Genomic DNA, 19,118 nt, shown 5'->3' with positions numbered 1-19,118 from the left:
AAACCCGGCGAGAAAAAACGACACGTCTTTAAATAATCCATATATTATCTTTATTATGAGCGATTCTGACGCCCCCAAACCCAACAGGAAGTGACGCTATAAATCACTATAATTAAGTTTATTTTTATGAGTCGACCCTTTTGTTTAAAACGTCACAAATGATTAAAAAGGGAAAAACAAAAAAGACAAACAAACATGTTTATCATCTTTTAAAAATGGTAAAATCTTTGAGCTTAATTTGTAGCACTCAAACGGAGCGATGGCGTTTGTGTTTATTCCCCCGTTGCCGTCGGCGATGGCGTGTTTGCAGTTTGTTCTCGCCGGGTTTCCGCGAGCTAATCTGAATTCTAGCACTTTCAACCTTTAAAAAGAGTATTTTCTTTAAAGTTTTCAGCTGAATTTGTTGTTTTACTTTTGTATTTTGATCCTGTAAATGTTGGTGCCATTAGTGTGACGTGTAGACTTATGACTTATGACTTATGACTTTATCGATCCTTTGTGTATTTGCTTCATTGGAATAACAGTATTTTTGATAAACTTTTCACTAATATTCTTCTTTTAAAAACTGTCCCCCGTTTTTCCTGAAGGAGGCGCTGTGTCTCCTCCGTTTATATCTTCTTCTCTTTTTCATTTATTATTTGCAACAGAGCAACAGGTCGCTAACGGCAACAGGTCGCTAACGGCAACAGGTCGCTAACGGCAACATGTCGCTAACGGCAACAGGTCGCTAACGGCAACAGGTCGCTAACGGCAACATGTCGCTAACGGCAACAGGTCGCTAACGGCAACAGAGCAACATGTCGCTAACGGCAACATGTCGCTAATGGCAACATGTCGCTAACAGCAAGATGTCACTAATGGCAACATGTCGCTAACGGCAACATGTCGCTAACGGCAACATGTCGCTAACGGCAACAGAGCAACATGTCGCTAACGGCAACAGAGCAACATGTCGCTAACGGCAACATGTCGCTAACGGCAAAAGAGCAACATGTTGCTAACGACAACAGAGCAACATGTCGCTAACGGCAACATGTCGCTAACGGCAACATGTCGCTAATGGCAACATGTCGCTAACAGCAAGATGTCACTAATGGCAACATGTTGCTAACGGCAACAGAGCAACATGTCGCTAACGGCAACATGTCACTAACGGCAACATGTCGCTAACGGCAAAAGAGCAACATGTCGCTAACGGCAACAGAGCAACATGTCGCTAATGGCAACATGTCGCTAACGGCAACATGTTGCTAACGGCAACATGTCGCTAATGGCAACATGTTGCTAACGGCAACATGTCGCTAATGGCAACATGTCGCTAACGGCAACATGTCGCTAACGGCAACATGTCGCTAACGGCAACATGTCGCTAACGGCAACATGTCGCTAACAGCAAGATGTCACTAATGGCAACATGTTGCTAACGGCAACAGAGCAACATGTCGCTAACGGCAACATGTCACTAACGGCAACATGTCGCTAACGGCAAAAGAGCAACATGTCGCTAACGGCAACAGAGCAACATGTCGCTAATGGCAACATGTCGCTAACGGCAACATGTTGCTAACGGCAACATGTTGCTAACGGCAACATGTCGCTAATGGCAACATGTTGCTAACGGCAACATGTCACTAATGGCAACATGTCGCTAACGGCAACATGTCGCTAACGGCAACATGTCACTAATGGCAACATGTCGCTAACGGCAACAGAGCAACATGTCGCTAACGGCAACATGTCGCTAACGGAGGTCTGAATATTAATATGTTTTACTTTCACAACGAAAGTATTAGTTTAGTCCTGGTTTAGTCTTGGTTTAGTCTTGGTTTAGTCTTGGTTTAGTCCTGGTTTAGTCCTGGTTTAGTCCTGGTTTAGTCCTGGTTTAGTGCTGGTTTAGACCTGGTTTAGTCCTGGTTTAGTCTTGGTTTAGTCCTGGTTTAGACCTGGTTTAGACCTGGTTTAGTCCTGGTTTAGATCTGGTTTAGTCCTGGTTTAGTCTTGGTTTAGTCCTGGTTTAGTCCTGGTTTAGTCCTGGTTTAGTCTTGGTTTAGACCTGGTTTAGACCTGGTTTAGTCCTGGTTTAGTCCTGGTTTAGTCCTGGTTTAGTCTTGGTTTAGTCCTGGTTTAGTCCTGGTTTAGTCCTGGTTTAGACCTGGTTTAGTATTGGTTTAGACCTGGTTTAGACCTGGTTTAGTCTTGGTTTAGTCCTGGTTTAGACCTGGTTTAGTCCTGGTTTAGACCTGGTTTAGACCTGGTTTAGTCCTGGTTTAGACCTGGTTTAGACCTGGTTTAGTCCTGGTTTAGTCTTGGTTTAGTCTTGGTTTAGTCCTGGTTTAGACCTGGTTTAGTCCTGGTTTAGTCTTGGTTTAGTCCTGGTTTAGACCTGGTTTAGACCTGGTTTAGTCCTGGTTTAGTCCTGGTTTAGACCTGGTTTAGTCCTGGTTTAGACCTGGTTTAGTCCTGGTTTAGTCCTGGTTTAGTCCTGGTTTAGACCTGGTTTAGTCCTGGTTTAGTCCTGGTTTAGACCTGGTTTAGTCCTGGTTTAGACCTGGTTTAGACCTGGTATAGTCCTGGTTTAGTCTTGGTTTAGTCCTGGTTTAGACCTGGTTTAGTCCTGGTTTAGTCCTGGTTTAGACCTGGTTTAGTCCTGGTTTAGACCTGGTTTAGTCCTGGTTTAGTCCTGGTTTAGACCTGGTTTAGTCCTGGTTTAGTCCTGGTTTAGTCCTGGTTTAGACCTGGTTTAGTCCTGGTTTAGACCTGGTTTAGTCCTGGTTTAGACCTGGTTTAGTCCTGGTTTAGACCTGGTTTAGTCCTGGTTTAGACCTGGTTTAGTCCTGGTTTAGACCTGGTTTAGTCCTGGTTTAGACCTGGTTTAGTCCTGGTTTAGACCTGGTTTAGTCCTGGTTTAGACCTGGTATAGTCCTGGTTTAGTCTTGGTTTAGTCCTGGTTTAGACCTGGTTTAGTCCTGGTTTAGTCCTGGTTTAGACCTGGTTTAGTCCTGGTTTAGACCTGGTTTAGTCCTGGTTTAGTCCTGGTTTAGACCTGGTTTAGTCCTGGTTTAGTCCTGGTTTAGTCCTGGTTTAGACCTGGTTTAGTCCTGGTTTAGACCTGGTTTAGTCCTGGTTTAGTCCTGGTTTAGACCTGGTTTAGTCCTGGTTTAGACCTGGTTTAGTCCTGGTTTAGTCCTGGTTTAGACCTGGTTTAGTCCTGGTTTAGACCTGGTTTAGTCCTGGTTTAGTCCTGGTTTAGACCTGGTTTAGACCTGGTTTAGACCTGGTTTAGTCCTGGTTTAGACCTGGTTTAGACCTGGTTTAGTCCTGGTTTAGACCTGGTTTAGTCCTGGTTTAGACCTGGTTTAGTCCTGGTTTAGACCTGGTTTAGTCCTGGTTTAGACCTGGTTTAGTCCTGGTTTAGACCTGGTTTAGTCCTGGTTTAGACCTGGTTTAGTCCTGGTTTAGACCTGGTTTAGTCCTGGTTTAGCTCTTGAATCGCTGCAGAACAAACTCTTTCTTTTGCCATTATAATCAAATTTGAGCCAATCAAACGCTGTCGTCCAATGGCATGACTCTGCTCCTGTCACGTGACCTCTGGTGACCTCTGGTGACCTCTGGCTCTGGTGACCTCTGTTGCTCTGTGGCGCCCCCTGGCTGTGTCCGTTACCTCACTGCACCTGCCGGACCCTGGCACTCACCCTGACGGCGGCAGGTGCACAAAACATTTGATTTAAGGGAATTTTGCCGTTTTTAATATTTTCACTGCAAAAACAAATGTCGACAAAATGAGTTAAAATTACATTTGTCCATATTTTAGTTTTTTCTTTTCATTAAGGTCCTAATTATGGTTTTATGTCATGATAACAAACATCTGTAAACGACATTAACTACTAATTATTTGTTACGTAAAATTTTAAAATAAGGATTTTACTTTTTTTAAATCAAGAAAATTAAACTAAATAATTTGGGGAAAAAGACACAAATTGAACATTTGAGTCTTTAGTTGTTTTATTTCGACTCTGATCAAAGAGTCATTTTCAATCTGAGAAACTCAGATAAGCCCCGCCCACCGAGCTGATGACAAAGTGTTATTGGTTTCACCAGAAACTAAACCTCCTCTAAAGGACGGTCCAGATGAAACATCTGAGTCTTTGTCCACACTGGACCCTCCTGGACAAATGAGGCATTACACCCACTGTTTCCATGGAGACGAAAGCAGAACGTCCACCATCAGAACAGAACGAGGATTCATCCAATCATAAAACGGCGTTGGGTTTTACAGTGTGTGGGTGTGGTCAGACTCACCTGTCGGGCAGTTTGTGTGTTTTTGCATTCCAACCTAGGCGTCTCCTCTTAGCTCCGCCTCCTCGCCGCTCGTTTGATGGCCTCCATGTTGTCACGGCGACAGAAGTGGGTGTCGCTGCGTCCTTGTGAGTGACTCCAGGACATTGGTCGATCCAAAGACGCAGCCTCAGATCTGATTGTGTCGAGTGTTTGTGTGAAAGATTAAAGAGACAGCAGCTGTTCACCGCTCGACTCCTTTGTTCATCAACTCTAAAGCTCTAAAACTCTAAAGCTCTAAAACTCTAAAGCTCTAAAACTCTAACATGTCAATCAAAACACAAGATCTGAACCTACTTAGGGATCATCTCAAAATGGGTTGAAGCTGAAAAGACTTATTATTTTTCATCTTGGGGGGGCGGGGCCTGGGGGGCGGGGCGTACATTTCGTCTTTTTGTTGCTTTGAAGCTTCAATACATCGTTGTGTCAGTCATTATTTTGAAATGCTAAAACTCTCAGCAACGAGCATTAGGCGGCGGGTGCGTACAGGGAGCACGCACTCGGCGCGGCCCGTGCGCGACCCGTGCGTTGTGATCACGGCGCGCAGTGGCCCGTGCGAGGGAGCACCCGCCCCGCGCCCTGGACCATGTGGGTTGAGTAAACAAACATGAGTGACATTATTTGGAGAATTCATAACTTCGACTGATAAACAAACCAAAGGATGTTCAGGGACTAAAAGCAGGTCCATCAAGATACTATCGTTTTATCAACGCCTAAACATGTGATGTGAAGCCAGACATGAGGGGGGAGGGCCAGGACATGAGGGGGGAGGGCCAGGACATGAGGGGGGAGGGCCAGGACATGAGGGGGGAGGGCCAGGACATGAGGGGGGAGGGCCAGGACATGAGGGGGGAGGGCCAGGACATGAGGGGGGAGGGCCAGGACATGAGGGGGGAGGGCCAGGACATGAGGGGGAGGGGCCAGGACATGAGGGGGAGGGGCCAGGACATGAGGGGGGAGGGCCAGGACATGAGGGGGGAGGGACCAGGACATGAGGGGGGAGGGCCAGGACATGAGGGGGGAGGGCCAGGACATGAGGGGGGAGGGCCAGGACATGAGGGGGGAGGGCCAGGACATGAGGGGGGAGGGCCAGGACATGAGGGGGGAGGGCCAGGACATGAGGGGGGAGGGCCAGGACATGAGGGGGAGGGGCCAGGACATGAGGGGGAGGGGCCAGGACATGAGGGGGGAGGGCCAGGACATGAGGGGGGAGGGCCAGGACATGAGGGGGGAGGGACCAGGACATGAGGGGGGAGGGCCAGGACATGAGGGGGGAGGGCCAGGACATGAGGGGGGAGGGCCAGGACATGAGGGGGGAGGGCCAGGACATGAGGGGGGAGGGCCAGGACATGAGGGGGGAGGGCCAGGACATGAGGGGGGAGGGACCAGGACATGAGGGGGAGGGGCCAGGACATGAGGGGGGAGGGCCAGGACATGAGGGGGGAGGGCCAGGACATGAGGGGGGAGGGACCAGGACATGAGGGGGGAGGGCCAGGACATGAGGGGGGAGGGCCAGGACATGAGGGGGGAGGGACCAGGACATGAGGGGGGAGGGCCAGGACATGAGGGGGGAGGGCCAGGACATGAGGGGGGAGGGCCAGGACATGAGGGGGGAGGGCCAGGACATGAGGGGGGAGGGCCAGGACATGAGGGGGAGGGGCCAGGACATGAGGGGGGAGGGGCCAGGACATGAGGGGGGAGGGGCCAGGACATGAGGGGGGAGGGCCAGGACATGAGGGGGGAGGGCCAGGACATGAGGGGGGAGGGGCCAGGACATGAGGGGGAGGGGCCAGGACATGAGGGGGGAGGGGCCAGGACATGAGGGGGGAGGGGCCAGGACATGAGGGGGGAGGGCCAGGACATGAGGGGGGAGGGCCAGGACATGAGGGGGGAGGGGCCAGGACATGAGGGGGGAGGGGCCAGGACATGAGGGGGGAGGGGCCAGGACATGAGGGGGAGGGGCCAGGACATGAGGGGGGAGGGGCCAGGACATGAGGGGGGAGGGGCCAGGACATGAGGGGGAGGGGCCAGAGAGAGACGAAAAAAATTACGTCTTTTCAGCTTCAACCCATTTTGAGACGATCCCTAAATACACACAACAGCAGAAGGGAGAAGCCACGCCTCTTCTAGTGATACTTACTTCCTCTGTGACCAGGACCAGGGTCAGGATCATTGTCACTGAACAACATTCACAAACGGAGCAACAAACGACAATTATTAATAATTAGGCTGAGCTGTTTGCCGTAACCCGACCGACCCGCTATGAAACTGGCCGACTGGAAAAACATTATCAGCATTTTGTTGAAAAAACTTCAAAATCTTTTTATTTTTCAATTATTTCACTCACCGACCGGTCAGTCCTGAACCACCGTGTCCAATACTTCTATCACACTTGTTAACTTGACTTCCATCTCAAAGGACTGAGAACGCACCGAGTGACACATGCGCGTCATCATCTTCAGTCCTCCACAAGTGTCTATAATTAACAGGGCGCGCGTAAAAGTCGTCATTCTGCCTTTACTAAGATGGTTTGTTATTGTTGTTGTTTTATGGCGGTTGGCATCCGAGTGTTGCATTACCGCCAGACTTTATTCCTCAGACGTTTCGTAGTCCTCAGACTCTGTCGTAGTCCGTAAAAGTACTCCTTCCATTGCTTTGGTGTTACAAAGCCCATGAGGTCATGATATGTCTTTGTGACTAGAATAGTTGTTGTTGTTTCAGACAACAACCGGCTTTATTCCAGGGAGTTTCTTCTTCATCTTCCTCTCCTTCTTTGACGTTCGGTGCTTCCACCGTACAGCTTTATTCTTTAGGCTTCATTCTTCAGGCTTTAATATTTCCACTGATGTCGCTGCTTGGTAGCCGTGCGTCTACGAGACTGAGCGAGGACAGGAGACCACCCCCACCCCCATCTCGTCACTCTGATCACTCTGACTCCCCACAAGCAGACCCCCATCACTCCGACTCCCATTTAGCGCCTTTAGCCTGTTTTCTATATCTGCCCAATCAAGCTCCTTTGTTCCAAGGAATCTCCCTGCAGCTTTAGCAATGATCCTGATCCTTTCAGTTCTGCTTTGAGTCTGAGCAGCACAGTTTACAACATCCACCATGTTGTTGTTGTTGTTGTTTTATGGCGGTTGGCATCCAAGTGTTGCATTACCGCCAGACTTTATTCCTCAGACTTTGTCGTAGTCCTCAGACTCTGTCGTCGTAGTCCTCAGACTCTGTCGTAGTCCGTAAAAGTACTCCTTCCATTGCTTTGGTGTTACAAAGCCCATGAGGTCATGATATGTCTTTGTGACCGGCTTTATTCCAGGGAGACTCTTCTTCATCTTCCTCTCCTTCTTTGACGTTCGGTGCTTCCACCGTACAGCTTTATTCTTCAGGCTTCATTCTATAGGCTTTAATATGTCCACTGATGTCGCCGCTTGGTAGCCGTGCGTCTACGAGACTGGGCGAGGACAGGAGACCACCCCCACCCCCAACATCCACCATAAAGAGACCAACCGGCTTTATTCCAGGGAGACTCTTCTTCATCTTCCTCTCCCTCTTTGACGTTCGGTGCTTTGGAAGTACAAAGCCCATGAGGTCATGGGACGTCTTTGTTGTTTTACAAAGCCCATGAGGTCATGGGACGTCTTTGTCGTTTTATCCTTTAGAAGTCCTTCTTCCATCACTTTGGCGTTTCTAGGCCCATGAAGTCAAAGCGCGTTAGAACATCCTCTTGCTCCTCATCCTCGGCTCAGTCTCCAACACCCCCCACCTCTATAAACGTTTACCCAGCCCTGTGCTACATAAGTAAGCAACCACAGCCTGACACAAACCCTGTGACTGGATCGCCAGAACGTTCCGCAGATTGAACTCCCGCCCATTATTCCGAAACCACAAGGCCAACCCGGCCCTTTCCCTATCATAAGCCTCACAGCAAATCAGCACATGCTCGACAGTCTCTGGCACCCGACAGTGACCACACAGACCGGTCGGATGCTTGCCTATCCTACTCAGTGACCAACTGAGTCCAGCATGGCCAATCCTCATGCGGGCGAAGGCCCTTTCCTCCTACGCGTTCCTGCCCATAGACCCGCAAGGACCCACACTACCCTGTATGTGATAGAGATGCCGTCCAGTAACACAGTGGCTCCAAAATTCCTGCCAAAGGCCGACCACATGACTCTTGATAACGGGCTTGACTTCAGATTTGCTTAACTCAACCGCCACATCAATTGATGGCCGCCTAAGGGAACGCTTAGCCAGTGCATCAGCCATTTCGTTACCATCCACCCCCACATGCGCAGGGACCCAAATGAAGGAAACCCTCACATCCTTCCTGGACAGGGAGAGCATCAGACAGAAGATGCCATTCAACACATCCTGTCTGCAATCCGATTTCCCAGATTTAATGCTTTGCAATGCAGAAAGGCTGTCAGAGGCCACCACAATGCAAAGCAGATTCCGCCCATTCCAATGCCAACCGTATCGCTATGAGTTCCGACGTGAAAACAGAAAGGCGATCTGTCAACCTCCTCTTGACCGCCAGCCCCAGGTCAGGCACAAAATAAGCGGCGCCAGTACGCCCACTCTCAGGATCCCTAGACCCGTCGGTATAAATAAACACATCACCTGAGTGCTTATCAATGATCGCTTGAACGGCAAACTGCGGTGCCCTCCCAGCGACTCCTCTAAGCTTGCCATGCAAGCTAACCCGCAAGCCGCGCCTTCGCATTTCCTACCTGGCTGAAAACCATACCGCCAGCCTCACTCTGCCCCCCATCAACCCTGAGAAAGTCCCTTACCGGGTGAGAGCTCGTATGACCTTGCACATTCACCCAGTAAGCCAACAGAAGTTCTAGCCTCCGGAGCCGCAACGGCAATTCCCCCAACTCAACCTGCAGCGCCGAGACAGGGGAGGTCCTAAAAGACCTACAGCAGATGCGCAAGGCCTGGGCTTGCTCCACATCAAGCTTCTTTAAGTTAGTCTCAGCCGCAGACATGTAGGCTATACAGCCATAATCAATAGCCGCCCTCATGACGGCCCGATAAATACCCAGGAGCGACCTTCTGCTGGCCCCCCAGTCCTGGCCGGATAGACAACAAAGCAAGTTATTCACCCTTTTGCATTTACCACTGACCTCATCAATGTGCCGACGCCAACTAAGCCTCTCGTCAAAGGTGACCCCCAAGAACCTCACCTCCCTGACCTGTTCGAGCACCTGCCCATGCAGTCGAAGGGAGACGTCCCTATGCCCATTGAAGAAACAGATCACTTGAGACTTCCATACGGACAGTTTAAACCCCCACTTCAGGGTCCACTGCTCCACCTGCTGTATTGCCCTTTGCAGTTTCGCCTCGTAAAACCGGAGATTCCTCCCTCTCACCCATAGAGCGCCATCGTCAGCATAAAGGCTCCTCCCAACAGACCCATCCACGTCGTCAAAGATGTCCTTAATCATAACATTGAACAAGATAGGGCTACACACACTCCCCTGCGGGATCCCATTCTCCACCCCATAGACCCCAGTGTAAGCAGCGCCCACTCTGGTTTGGATACGCCGGCCAGACAGAAAGCTCCGGACCCAGTTAAACAGTTTACCCTTCACACCACACTTCCGCAGCTTAATGAGGAGCCCATCCTTCCAAACCATATCGTACGCCTTCTCTACATCGAAGAGCACCGCAATAACCTTTTCTTTCTGAGCCCTGGCCAGCTGGATATCAGATTCCAAACACAACACGGAATCCATGGTGTTCCTGCCCCTACGGAAACCACTCTGATGCGCGAGAAGCAAACCCTGACTCTCCAAGAAGTAATCCAACCGCTCGGTAACCATGCGCTCCATCGTTTTCCCGAGCTGCGACGTCAAGGCAATCGGCCTATAACTTGAAGGGTCAGACGCTGGCCTACCCGGCTTCAGAACCGGCACCACCGTAGACTGTTTCCACGCAGATGGAACACAACCTGAATCCCAAACACGGTTTAAAAGACCCAGGACTAGCCCAAGCGTGTCATCAGTCAAATGAGAGAGCATGTCATAGCACACCTCATCTTTACCCGGGGCTGTCTGTTTCGCCTTAGAAAGTGCTCTCCTTAGCTCAAACAAACTAAACGGAAGGTCAAGGTCATCTTGAGTCGAAGGCTGGTGCCCAATCAGCTCAGAATTCTGGGCCAGAGTACTCTCCCTGTAGTGCCTTTCCGCAGGTGAGAGATTGTCAGAGCTGTGCACCGACACAAAGGTGCTGGCCAACAGTTCAGCTTTGTCAACGTCGCTGACTGCTTCAACACCATTCAGTATTAGGACCGGGGTCCCATGACGGCGCTCAACCCCATGCATCCGCTTAATCATCCCCCAAACATCCCCGAGACGCGTTTCTCTCCCAATTTTGGAACAATACCGCCTCCAATAGGCACTCTTGGCCGTTCTTACAGTTTTCCGCACAACAGCGCGGGCCCTCTTGTAGTCAATGAGGGCACCCTCAGTGTGGGTAACCCTTAGCCGGCGAAACGCCGCATTTCTCGCCCTAACAGCATGACCACATGCTTCATTCCACCACGGCACCCGCTTCCTATGTCCACCACCACCACTCTTAGGAATCGTGCCTACCGCTGACTGCGTGATGAGCGAGACAATTGCACTATTGAGATCATCCACCTGAGTCAATCCTCCTTCCTGCAGAACCCTAGAACCATCACCACTGACATGTCCATAGTAATGTCACGCTCTGTCAGGGTGTGAAATTTGACTTGCGCAAATGCATTCTGGGATTGAAACACGCCCAGCAGCGTCATCACAACAAACATGGCGGCGCCCGTGTCACCCGCATGTTCCCCCCGCTCGCCTTAGTTACCAAAATAAAGGATAACAACGTACAACATTGAAATATCTTAAAATCCCCCGATCGGGTTGATAGAGACGTTTTCCGTCATTGACTGTTGAAGCCTGACCCCTGGTGGTCACTCCCACTCAAAAAATGACAAAATTTTGATCTTTTTTTTTGCCTTCAAAGTAAAAAAAAATAAGAATTTGCCGACCGACCGAGCCACTTGAAAAATGTTGACTCGGGTTACAGCAAACAGACAGTTTATTTGGGGCAGCCTAATGTAAAATGAAATAAGAATTGACACGTAAAATAATTCCTCTGTTTCGACACTGAATCATAAACACGGTAAAAACTCCCAATTTCCCCACTTTGTATTTTCTTACATCATATTAAAGGCGGTATGGACGATTTTTCGGCGCGGCGATTTGAGAACGCAGGCCGAAGTGCGCATGCGCCCTCCCCCGTGTGGACTGATACAACACACACGTGCGTTTGTTTATTAGCACAACGGAGCGCATCGCATCTCTCGTCTCCCGTAGATTTCTGTCCACTTCTGCGTCAGCTCGAACTGTCCTTCTCCGTCTTCATTTTGCCCCGTACACTGAGGGAACTATATTATGATAGATCCATGCGCTTAGGCACGCGGAAACGTCGGCACGACCCGCACGCGGCTGCAGGTGAGCGGTAGGTGCGTTTTATGATTGATACGTGACAGGACAAATGATTTATCCACGCCACGAGGAAATATGATAAAAAAAATTGCTGAAAAAAATCGTCCATACCACCTTTAATATTCAATGATTATTGTACTTTAGGATGTAAATAAAGATCAGTTCACAAATGCAAAACATTAAATAATAAATACAGTGTAAAATAAAAGCCAAAATGACACTTACAGTCAATGTTCTTTAAGTAAATAAATGCAAAATAAGGTCATTGTTGCTTTAAATCTTTACAAACACGTGATGAAACTGCACCTGCCCCGCCGCTCCAGCAGAGGGCGACGCACGGCGCAGCGACGCACGGCCAAACAGCGCTCGCAAAGCTGGGACAGGACTTGAACCACAATGGCGGCCGCAGGAGCCGCGTTTCACCGCCTCAGCCTCAGAATCACACTTTTCTTGAGTCTCTTGCGCTCGAGCTGGACTTTCCGGTGGGACGAGAGCGGATACGTGCTGTACTGTCCGTGCATGGGTGAGTGCGCATGCGCCACGCGTCACCGGGACCAGAAAAGCTCCAACACGAAACTTTATGTGTGTCTAAAGTGCAGAGCTGAGCCTGAAAAGAGGAGTTTTAGAGCGAGTCAAAGCTCAAAACACTGTTATTTCTGATGCTGCGTCTCTAGAATCTGAAATAAAACACTTTAATTATGTTTAAAGCCCAGGTTACAGGTCAGATCTGTGGAGAGACGTCCCAGTCTGTGTTTATGTGGGTGTAAAAGTGTGACATCTCCATAGAAACGAGCCTGCAGAAAAGTGACACACTGAAGATCTGTGTGAGGAACAATGACACTCTGAAGATCTGTGAGGAACAATGACACGCTGAAGATCCGTGTGAGGAACAATGACACACTGAAGATCTGTGAGGAACAATGACACTGAAGATCTGTGTGAGGAACAATGACACTCTGAAGATCTGTGTGAGGAACAATGACACTGAAGATCTGTGTGAGGAACAATGACACTCTGAAGATCTGTGTGAGGAACAATGACACGCTGAAGATCTGTGTGAGGAACAATGAAATGCTGAAGATCTGTGTGAGGAACAATGACACGCTGAAGATCTGTGTGAGGAACAATGACACTGAAGATCTGTGTGAGGAACAATGACACTCTGAAGATCCGTGTGAGGAACAATGACACTCTGCAGAGCCGTGTGAGGAACAATGACACTCTGAAGATCTGTGAGGAACAATGACACGCTGAAGATCCGTGTGAGGAACAATGACACTCTGAAGATCTGTGTGAGGAACAATGACACTCTTGTTGCTTGTTCTCAGCTCGTTGCTTGTTCTCCTCAGGTCGCTTTGGGAACCAGGCCGATCACTTCCTTGGATCTCTGGCGTTTGCAAAGATGTTGAACCGGACCCTGGCGGTTCCTCCGTGGATTGTTTACCGCCATCACACGCCGCCGTTTACCAACGTGAGTGTTCTTCAGGTTCTTGTGTCGTGTTCTTCAGGTTCATGTCGTGTTCTTCAGGTTCTTTTGTCGTGTTCTTCAGGTTCTTGTGTCGTGTTCTTCAGGTTTTTGTGTCGTGTTCTTCAGGTTCTTGTGTCGTGTTCTTCAGGTTCTTGTGTCGGGTTCTTCGGGTTCTTGTGTCGTGTTCTTCAGGTTCTTGTGTCGTGTTCTTCAGGTTCTTGTGTCGTGTTCTTCAGGTTCTTGTATAATCTCAGGTGTGTTCTTTAGGTTCTTGTGTCGTGTTCTTCAGGTTCTTGTGTCGTGTTCTTCAGGTTCTTGTGTCGTGTTCTTCAGGTTCTTGTGTCGTGTTCTTCAGGTTCTTGTGTCGTGTTCTTCAGGTTCTTGTCGTGTTCTTCAGGTTCTTGTGTCGTGTTCTTCAGGTTCTTGTATAATCTCAGGTGTGTCGTGTTCTTCAGGTTCTTGTGTGGTGTTCTTCAGGTTCTTGTATAATCTCAGGTGTGTTCTTCAGGTTCTTGTGTCGTGTTCTTCAGGTTCTTGTATAATCTGAGTTGTGTTCTTCAGGTTCTTGTGTGGTGTTCTTCAGGTTCTTGTGTCGTGTTCTTCAGGTTCTTGTATAATCTGAGGTGTGTTCTTCAGGTTCTTGTGTGGTGTTCTTCAGGTTCTTGTATAATCTCAGGTGTGTGGTGTTCTTCAGGTTCTTGTATAATCTCAGGTGTGTGGTGTTCTTCAGGTTCTTGTGTGGTGTTCTTCAGGTTCTTGTGTCGTGTTCTTCAGGTTCTTGTATAATCTGAGGTGTGTTCTTCAGGTTCTTGTGTGGTGTTCTTCAGGTTCTTGTATAATCTCAGGTGTGTGGTGTTCTTCAGGTTCTTGTATAATCTCAGGTCTGTTCTTCAGGTTCTTGTGTGGTGTTCTTCAGGTTCTTGTATAATCTCAGGTGTGTTCTTCAGGTTCTTGTGTCGTGTTCTTCAGGTTCTTTTATAATCTGAGGTGTGTTCTTCAGGTTCTTGTGTCGTGTTCTTCAGGTTCTTGTGTCGTGTTCTTCAGGTTCTTGTGTCGTGTTCTTCAGGTTCTTGTGTCGTGTTCTTCAGGTTCTTGTGTCGTGTTCTTCAGGTTCTTGTATAATCTGAGGTGTGTTCTTCAGGTTCTTGTATAATCTCAGGTGTGTTCTTCAGGTTCTTGTGTCGTGTTCTTCAGGTTCTTGTATAATCTGAGGTGTGTTCTTCAGGTTCTTGTGTCGTGTTCTTCAGGTTCTTGTGTCGTGTTCTTCAGGTTCTTGTATAATCTGAGGTGTGTTCTTCAGGTTCTTGTATAATCTCAGGTGTGTTCTTCAGGTTCTTGTGTCGTGTTCTTCAGGTTCTTGTATAATCTGAGGTGTGTTCTTCAGGTTCTTGTGTGGTGTTCTTCAGGTTCTTGTATAATCTCAGGTGTGTGGTGTTCTTCAGGTTCTTGTATAATCTCAGGTGTGTGGTGTTCTTCAGGTGCACGTTCCGTACAGTGAGTTCTTCCGGCTCGAGGCTCTGTCTGAGTTTCACCGCGTCGTCAGTTTGGAGGATTTTATGGAGAAACTGGCCCCTAAGCACTGGCCCCCGGGACAAAGAAAGGCCTTCTGCTACGAGACGGCAGCTCAGAGGAGCCAAGACAAGAAGACCTGCCCCATGAAGGTGACACTCCTGTGGCAGAGATGTTTCTCTGCTCTGTTCAGGTTTATGTTCTTCAACAGGCTAAGAAATAGATTTTCTAAGTGAGGGGCCAGGGGGCCCCCCCTACCTAAAAAAGTTAGGGGCCTCCCAACAATTTCAGGGGCCCACAAGCGCGCGCGGCATCGCGGCGTCATAAGAACAAGATAAAAGTGTTGTTTTAAACCTGGTTATTAGCACAATGTACAGTACTTTTATCTGTTATTTGACATGAAGAGCACAAATACTGAATCATAAAAACCAGAGATCATGATGTTTAAAACTGTTTAATTCAATATAATTATGTTTCTTAGATACAAAATAAATACTGTTTACAGCATCTGACACAAGGTGGTGTGGGGGGGTGTGGTTCTTCCACATCGACAGTTTTTGTTCTAAACAACTTGACTCGGTCGCTTCAGTCTTCACTTTCGCCACAATGAGACCGCGGCATTTACGAGGACACATGTAAACGCTGCCCTCTGGTGGCTCCACGCGGTGTAAACGCTGCCCTCTGGTGGCTCCACGCGGTGTAAACGCTGCCCTCTGGTGGCTCCACGCGGTGTAAACGCTGCCCTCTGGTGGCTCCACGCGGTGTAAACGCTGCCCTCTGGTGGCTCCACGCGGTGTAAACGCTGCCCTCTGGTGGCTCCACGCGGTGTAACCTGGTGTCATGTGTTTTGCAGGATGGAAACCCGTTCGGCCCGTTCTGGGACCACGTGGGGGTGGAGTTTGACCAGTCGGTTTTGTTCGGAGGCATTTCCTTCAACTCGTACCACACGCAGCAGTGGATCAAGAAGTACGAACCCGTGTTTCAGACGGAGCAGGACAAGAATCAAACTCCTAAACTTGTCATTATTAGTTTGCTTTTGGCTCCATAAGCGTCACAGTAACTTATGTTTTAAAGCTCTTTAATTGAGTTGAATAATGGCTCCATGAGACCATAAACCAGGTCAAATATTAGCCTCAGAGTTAGCGTTAGCGTTAGCCTCAGAGTTAGCGTTAGCCATTAGCGTTAGCCTCGGAGTTAGCGTTAGCCTCCAAACACAAACTATAAAAGACCAGGACCCACCGCTTGAGCAGACGAGAGTAACACCAGAGCAGACGTTCGATTAGCGCTACATTAGCATACATGCTAACAACCTCGTAATAAACGTGTCTTCAATGTAATTTTATGTTGGACAATAATGTTCCAAAAACAGTGGGCGGAAAAAAAGTGTTTTAAAAATGGTTTTATTTCATGAGGAAGTCGGAAACATGTCGGCCCCGAAGGGCCTTAAAGCTAAAGATGTGGCAATAAAAGTCCTGTTTTAGTCCCTGTTTTAGTCTTGGTTCAGTCCCCGGTTCAGTCCCCGGTTCAGTCCCCGGTTCAGTCCCCGGGTCGGGGGTCGGTCCCTCAGAGGGAGGACATGCAGTAAATTGTCAGTCGGGATATGAACTCCCGACACTGCAGTGGGTTCAGGCTCTTTTCTCTGGCGTCCAGGTTCCCCGCATCGGTCCACCCGGTCCTGGCCCTGCCCGGGGCCCCGGCTCAGTTCCCGGTCCTGCAGGAGCACGTGGGTCTGCAGAGGTTTGTGGTCTGGTCCCAGAAGATGGAGGAGGAAGGAGAGGGGCAGATCCAGAAGCTCCTGACAAGGCCTTTTGTGGGAGTCCACCTGAGGATCGGCTCAGACTGGGTGAGGGCCCCTGGAACCACTGCAGAACCACTGTAGAACCACTGCAGAACCACTGCAGAACCACTGCAGAACCACTGTAGAACCACTGCAGAACCGCTGTAGAACTACTGTAGAACCACTGCAGAACCACTGTAGAACCACTGTAGAACCACTGCAGAACCACTGTAGAACCACTGCAGAACCACTGCAGAACCACTGCAGAACCACTGTAGAACCACTGTAGAACCACTGCAGAACCACTGCAGAACTACTGTAGAACCGCTGCAGAACCACTGTAGAACCACTGTAGAACTACTGTAGAACTACTGTAGAACTCTTAAGACTCAAGATTATACTTGAGATTGAGAAGATTTAAAGTGAGAGAAGAATTCCACTTGTGTCATTCAGACGTTACGAGTCGATCTTTGTAGAAAACGATTCAGTTTCATCTGGAGAAAAGTCATTCTCAATCTGAGAATCAAGACTGGAAACTCGGACATTTATCTCTGATTTATCCTCCTGATGAGGAATGTTTTTGGTTTCACCAGAAACTAACACTCCGTGTCCTTCCTCCGTGTCCTTCCTCCGTGTCCTTCCTCCGTGTCCTTCCTCCGTGTCCTTCCTCCGTGTCCTTCCTCCTGCGTCCTTCCTCCCGTGTCCTTCCTCCGCGTCCTTCCTCCGTGTCCTTCCTCCCGCGTCCTTCCTCCCGCGTCCTTTCTCCCGCGTCCTTCCTCCCGTGTCCTTCCTCCGTGTCCTTCCTCCGCGTCCTTCCTCCGCGTCCTTCCTCCGTGTCCTTCCTCCCGCGTCCTTCCTCCCGCGTCCTTTCTCCCGCGTCCTTCCTCCCGTGTCCTTCCTCCCGTGTCCTTCCTCCCGCGTCCTTCCTCTGTGTCCTTCAGCAAAGTGCGTGTAAACTTCTGGACGACGGCGACACTGGCCCACACTTCATGGCGTCGCCGCAGTGTGTGGGTTACGACAAGCAGAGGGCGCTGCCGCTCACCGCCGCCATGTGTCTGCCTCAGCTGCATCACATCCTCCGAGCGCTCAAGCTGTGGGTGAAGAAGACCGCCGCTCGCTCCGTTTACATCGCCACAGACTCCGAGTCGCACAGCAGAGACATCCAGAAGGCGTTCAAGGGGAAGGTGAGGCTCAAGGGCATTAAAGGTGCACTCTGTCACTTTTCTGGTGGAAGTAGGGTTCACTTTGTTGACCGTCCTCATATGGCGCTGGTGCGACGGGACAGAGCAGCATCGACCACATTGACATTTGAAATATTTACCCCCTTTGTGATCATGAGATCTAGAATGTGCCCTCTGCTGTGGGTGGGGCCTCTCTGCTGTGGGTGGGGCCTCTCTGCTGTGGGTGGGGCCTCTCTGCTGTGGGTGGGGCCTCTCTGCTGTGGGTGGGGCCTCTCTGCTGTGGGTGGGGCCTCTCTGCTGTGGGTGGGGCCTCTCTGCTGTGGGTGGGGCCTCTCTGCTGTGGTGGGGCCACTCACATGCTGAGTACGACAGCATCACGCTCTTCAGCGTTTCTGTCACAAATATGATCCACATGAACATTGAAATCACCTGTAATGACCAAAGCATCAGAGTCTGTGCGACTGAAACGTCTCAGTAAAATCATCAGTGAAACGTTCTGGAGAGGTTTGTGTGAGACAATTAAGAGAATGAGACTGTTTTAGCTCCAGTTTAAAGGAGACAAACTCACATGATGAAAACACCTTAAAAGAACAACCTGCAGGTCATTATTACATCTCTAAAGACAGCACTGACTCCGCCCCCCTTTTTTGTTTCTCATGTTTCACATTCAGACTTAAAGTTGGTGGAGCAGATTCTATTAGAACTACATTCCCAGTGTTTTTGTCGAGTCATGTTTCAGTTAAAAACATAAAATGATGAATTAAGAGTGATTTGTGACATAAGGATGTGACATTTAGCACAGCAAGTTTCAGACGAGTGTCAGTGACTGGGCTTTATCTTTTCACAGAATATGAATCACATTTCTCAGATCGGGCCTGACTCGCATTTTGTTTTCCCCTCTGTGTGATGTGACACAGAAATGGCACTAGGGGGCGCTGTTACACTCCAGCGGACATGATTAATCCTGACTAACTCTTGTGTTTGTCACGTTTGAACGCTGTGCTCTCCAGATGAAGGTGGTGTCGCTGCAGCCCGACTCCGCCCAGATGGACCTGTACATTTTGGGTCGCGCCGATCACTTCATCGGGAACTGCGTCTCGTCCTTCACGGCTTTTGTGAAGAGACACAGAGACGTTCACGGCCTCTCGTCCTCTTTTTTCGGGATGGACAAACCTGGAAAAGACGAGCTCTGAGGAAAACGCAGGCAGAACAAGCATAAAGAGACGTGAGGATTGGACTAAACTCTGACAGAATCCTGCTCCTGTCACGATGTGGATGTAGAGTTTAGAGTTTAGAGTCAGAAACATCTACAGAAAGAGCTGATAAAAAGTGATTTGGAACACATCCTGACGCTTTGTGGA

The 19,118-nt window shown here is 49.3% G+C and overlaps 1 protein-coding gene across 1 annotated transcript; it reads left to right on the top strand.

Moving 5' to 3' along the window:
• The first annotated feature begins 12,187 nt into the window (after nucleotides 1-12,187).
• On the top strand, nucleotides 12,188-19,096 carry LOC140355584 (GDP-fucose protein O-fucosyltransferase 1-like). Its single transcript, XM_072440225.1, has 7 exons — nucleotides 12,188-12,345; nucleotides 13,172-13,293; nucleotides 14,769-14,951; nucleotides 15,653-15,765; nucleotides 16,450-16,642; nucleotides 17,518-17,760; nucleotides 18,768-19,096. Exons 1-7 carry the CDS (start codon nucleotides 12,219-12,221, stop codon nucleotides 18,948-18,950), a joined length of 1,164 nt encoding a protein of 387 aa, XP_072296326.1. The 5' UTR covers nucleotides 12,188-12,218; the 3' UTR covers nucleotides 18,951-19,096.
• Nucleotides 19,097-19,118: the final 22 nt, after the last annotated feature.

This window comes from Eucyclogobius newberryi, unplaced genomic scaffold, assembly GCF_026437365.1.
Source record: "Eucyclogobius newberryi isolate DKJ021-1_F unplaced genomic scaffold, fEucNew1.0.hap1 SCAF_116, whole genome shotgun sequence".
Lineage (NCBI taxonomy): Eukaryota > Metazoa > Chordata > Actinopteri > Gobiiformes > Gobiidae > Eucyclogobius > Eucyclogobius newberryi.
Note: the sequence above shows the minus strand (reverse complement) of the source record. Positions and strands in the feature narration are given on the sequence as shown.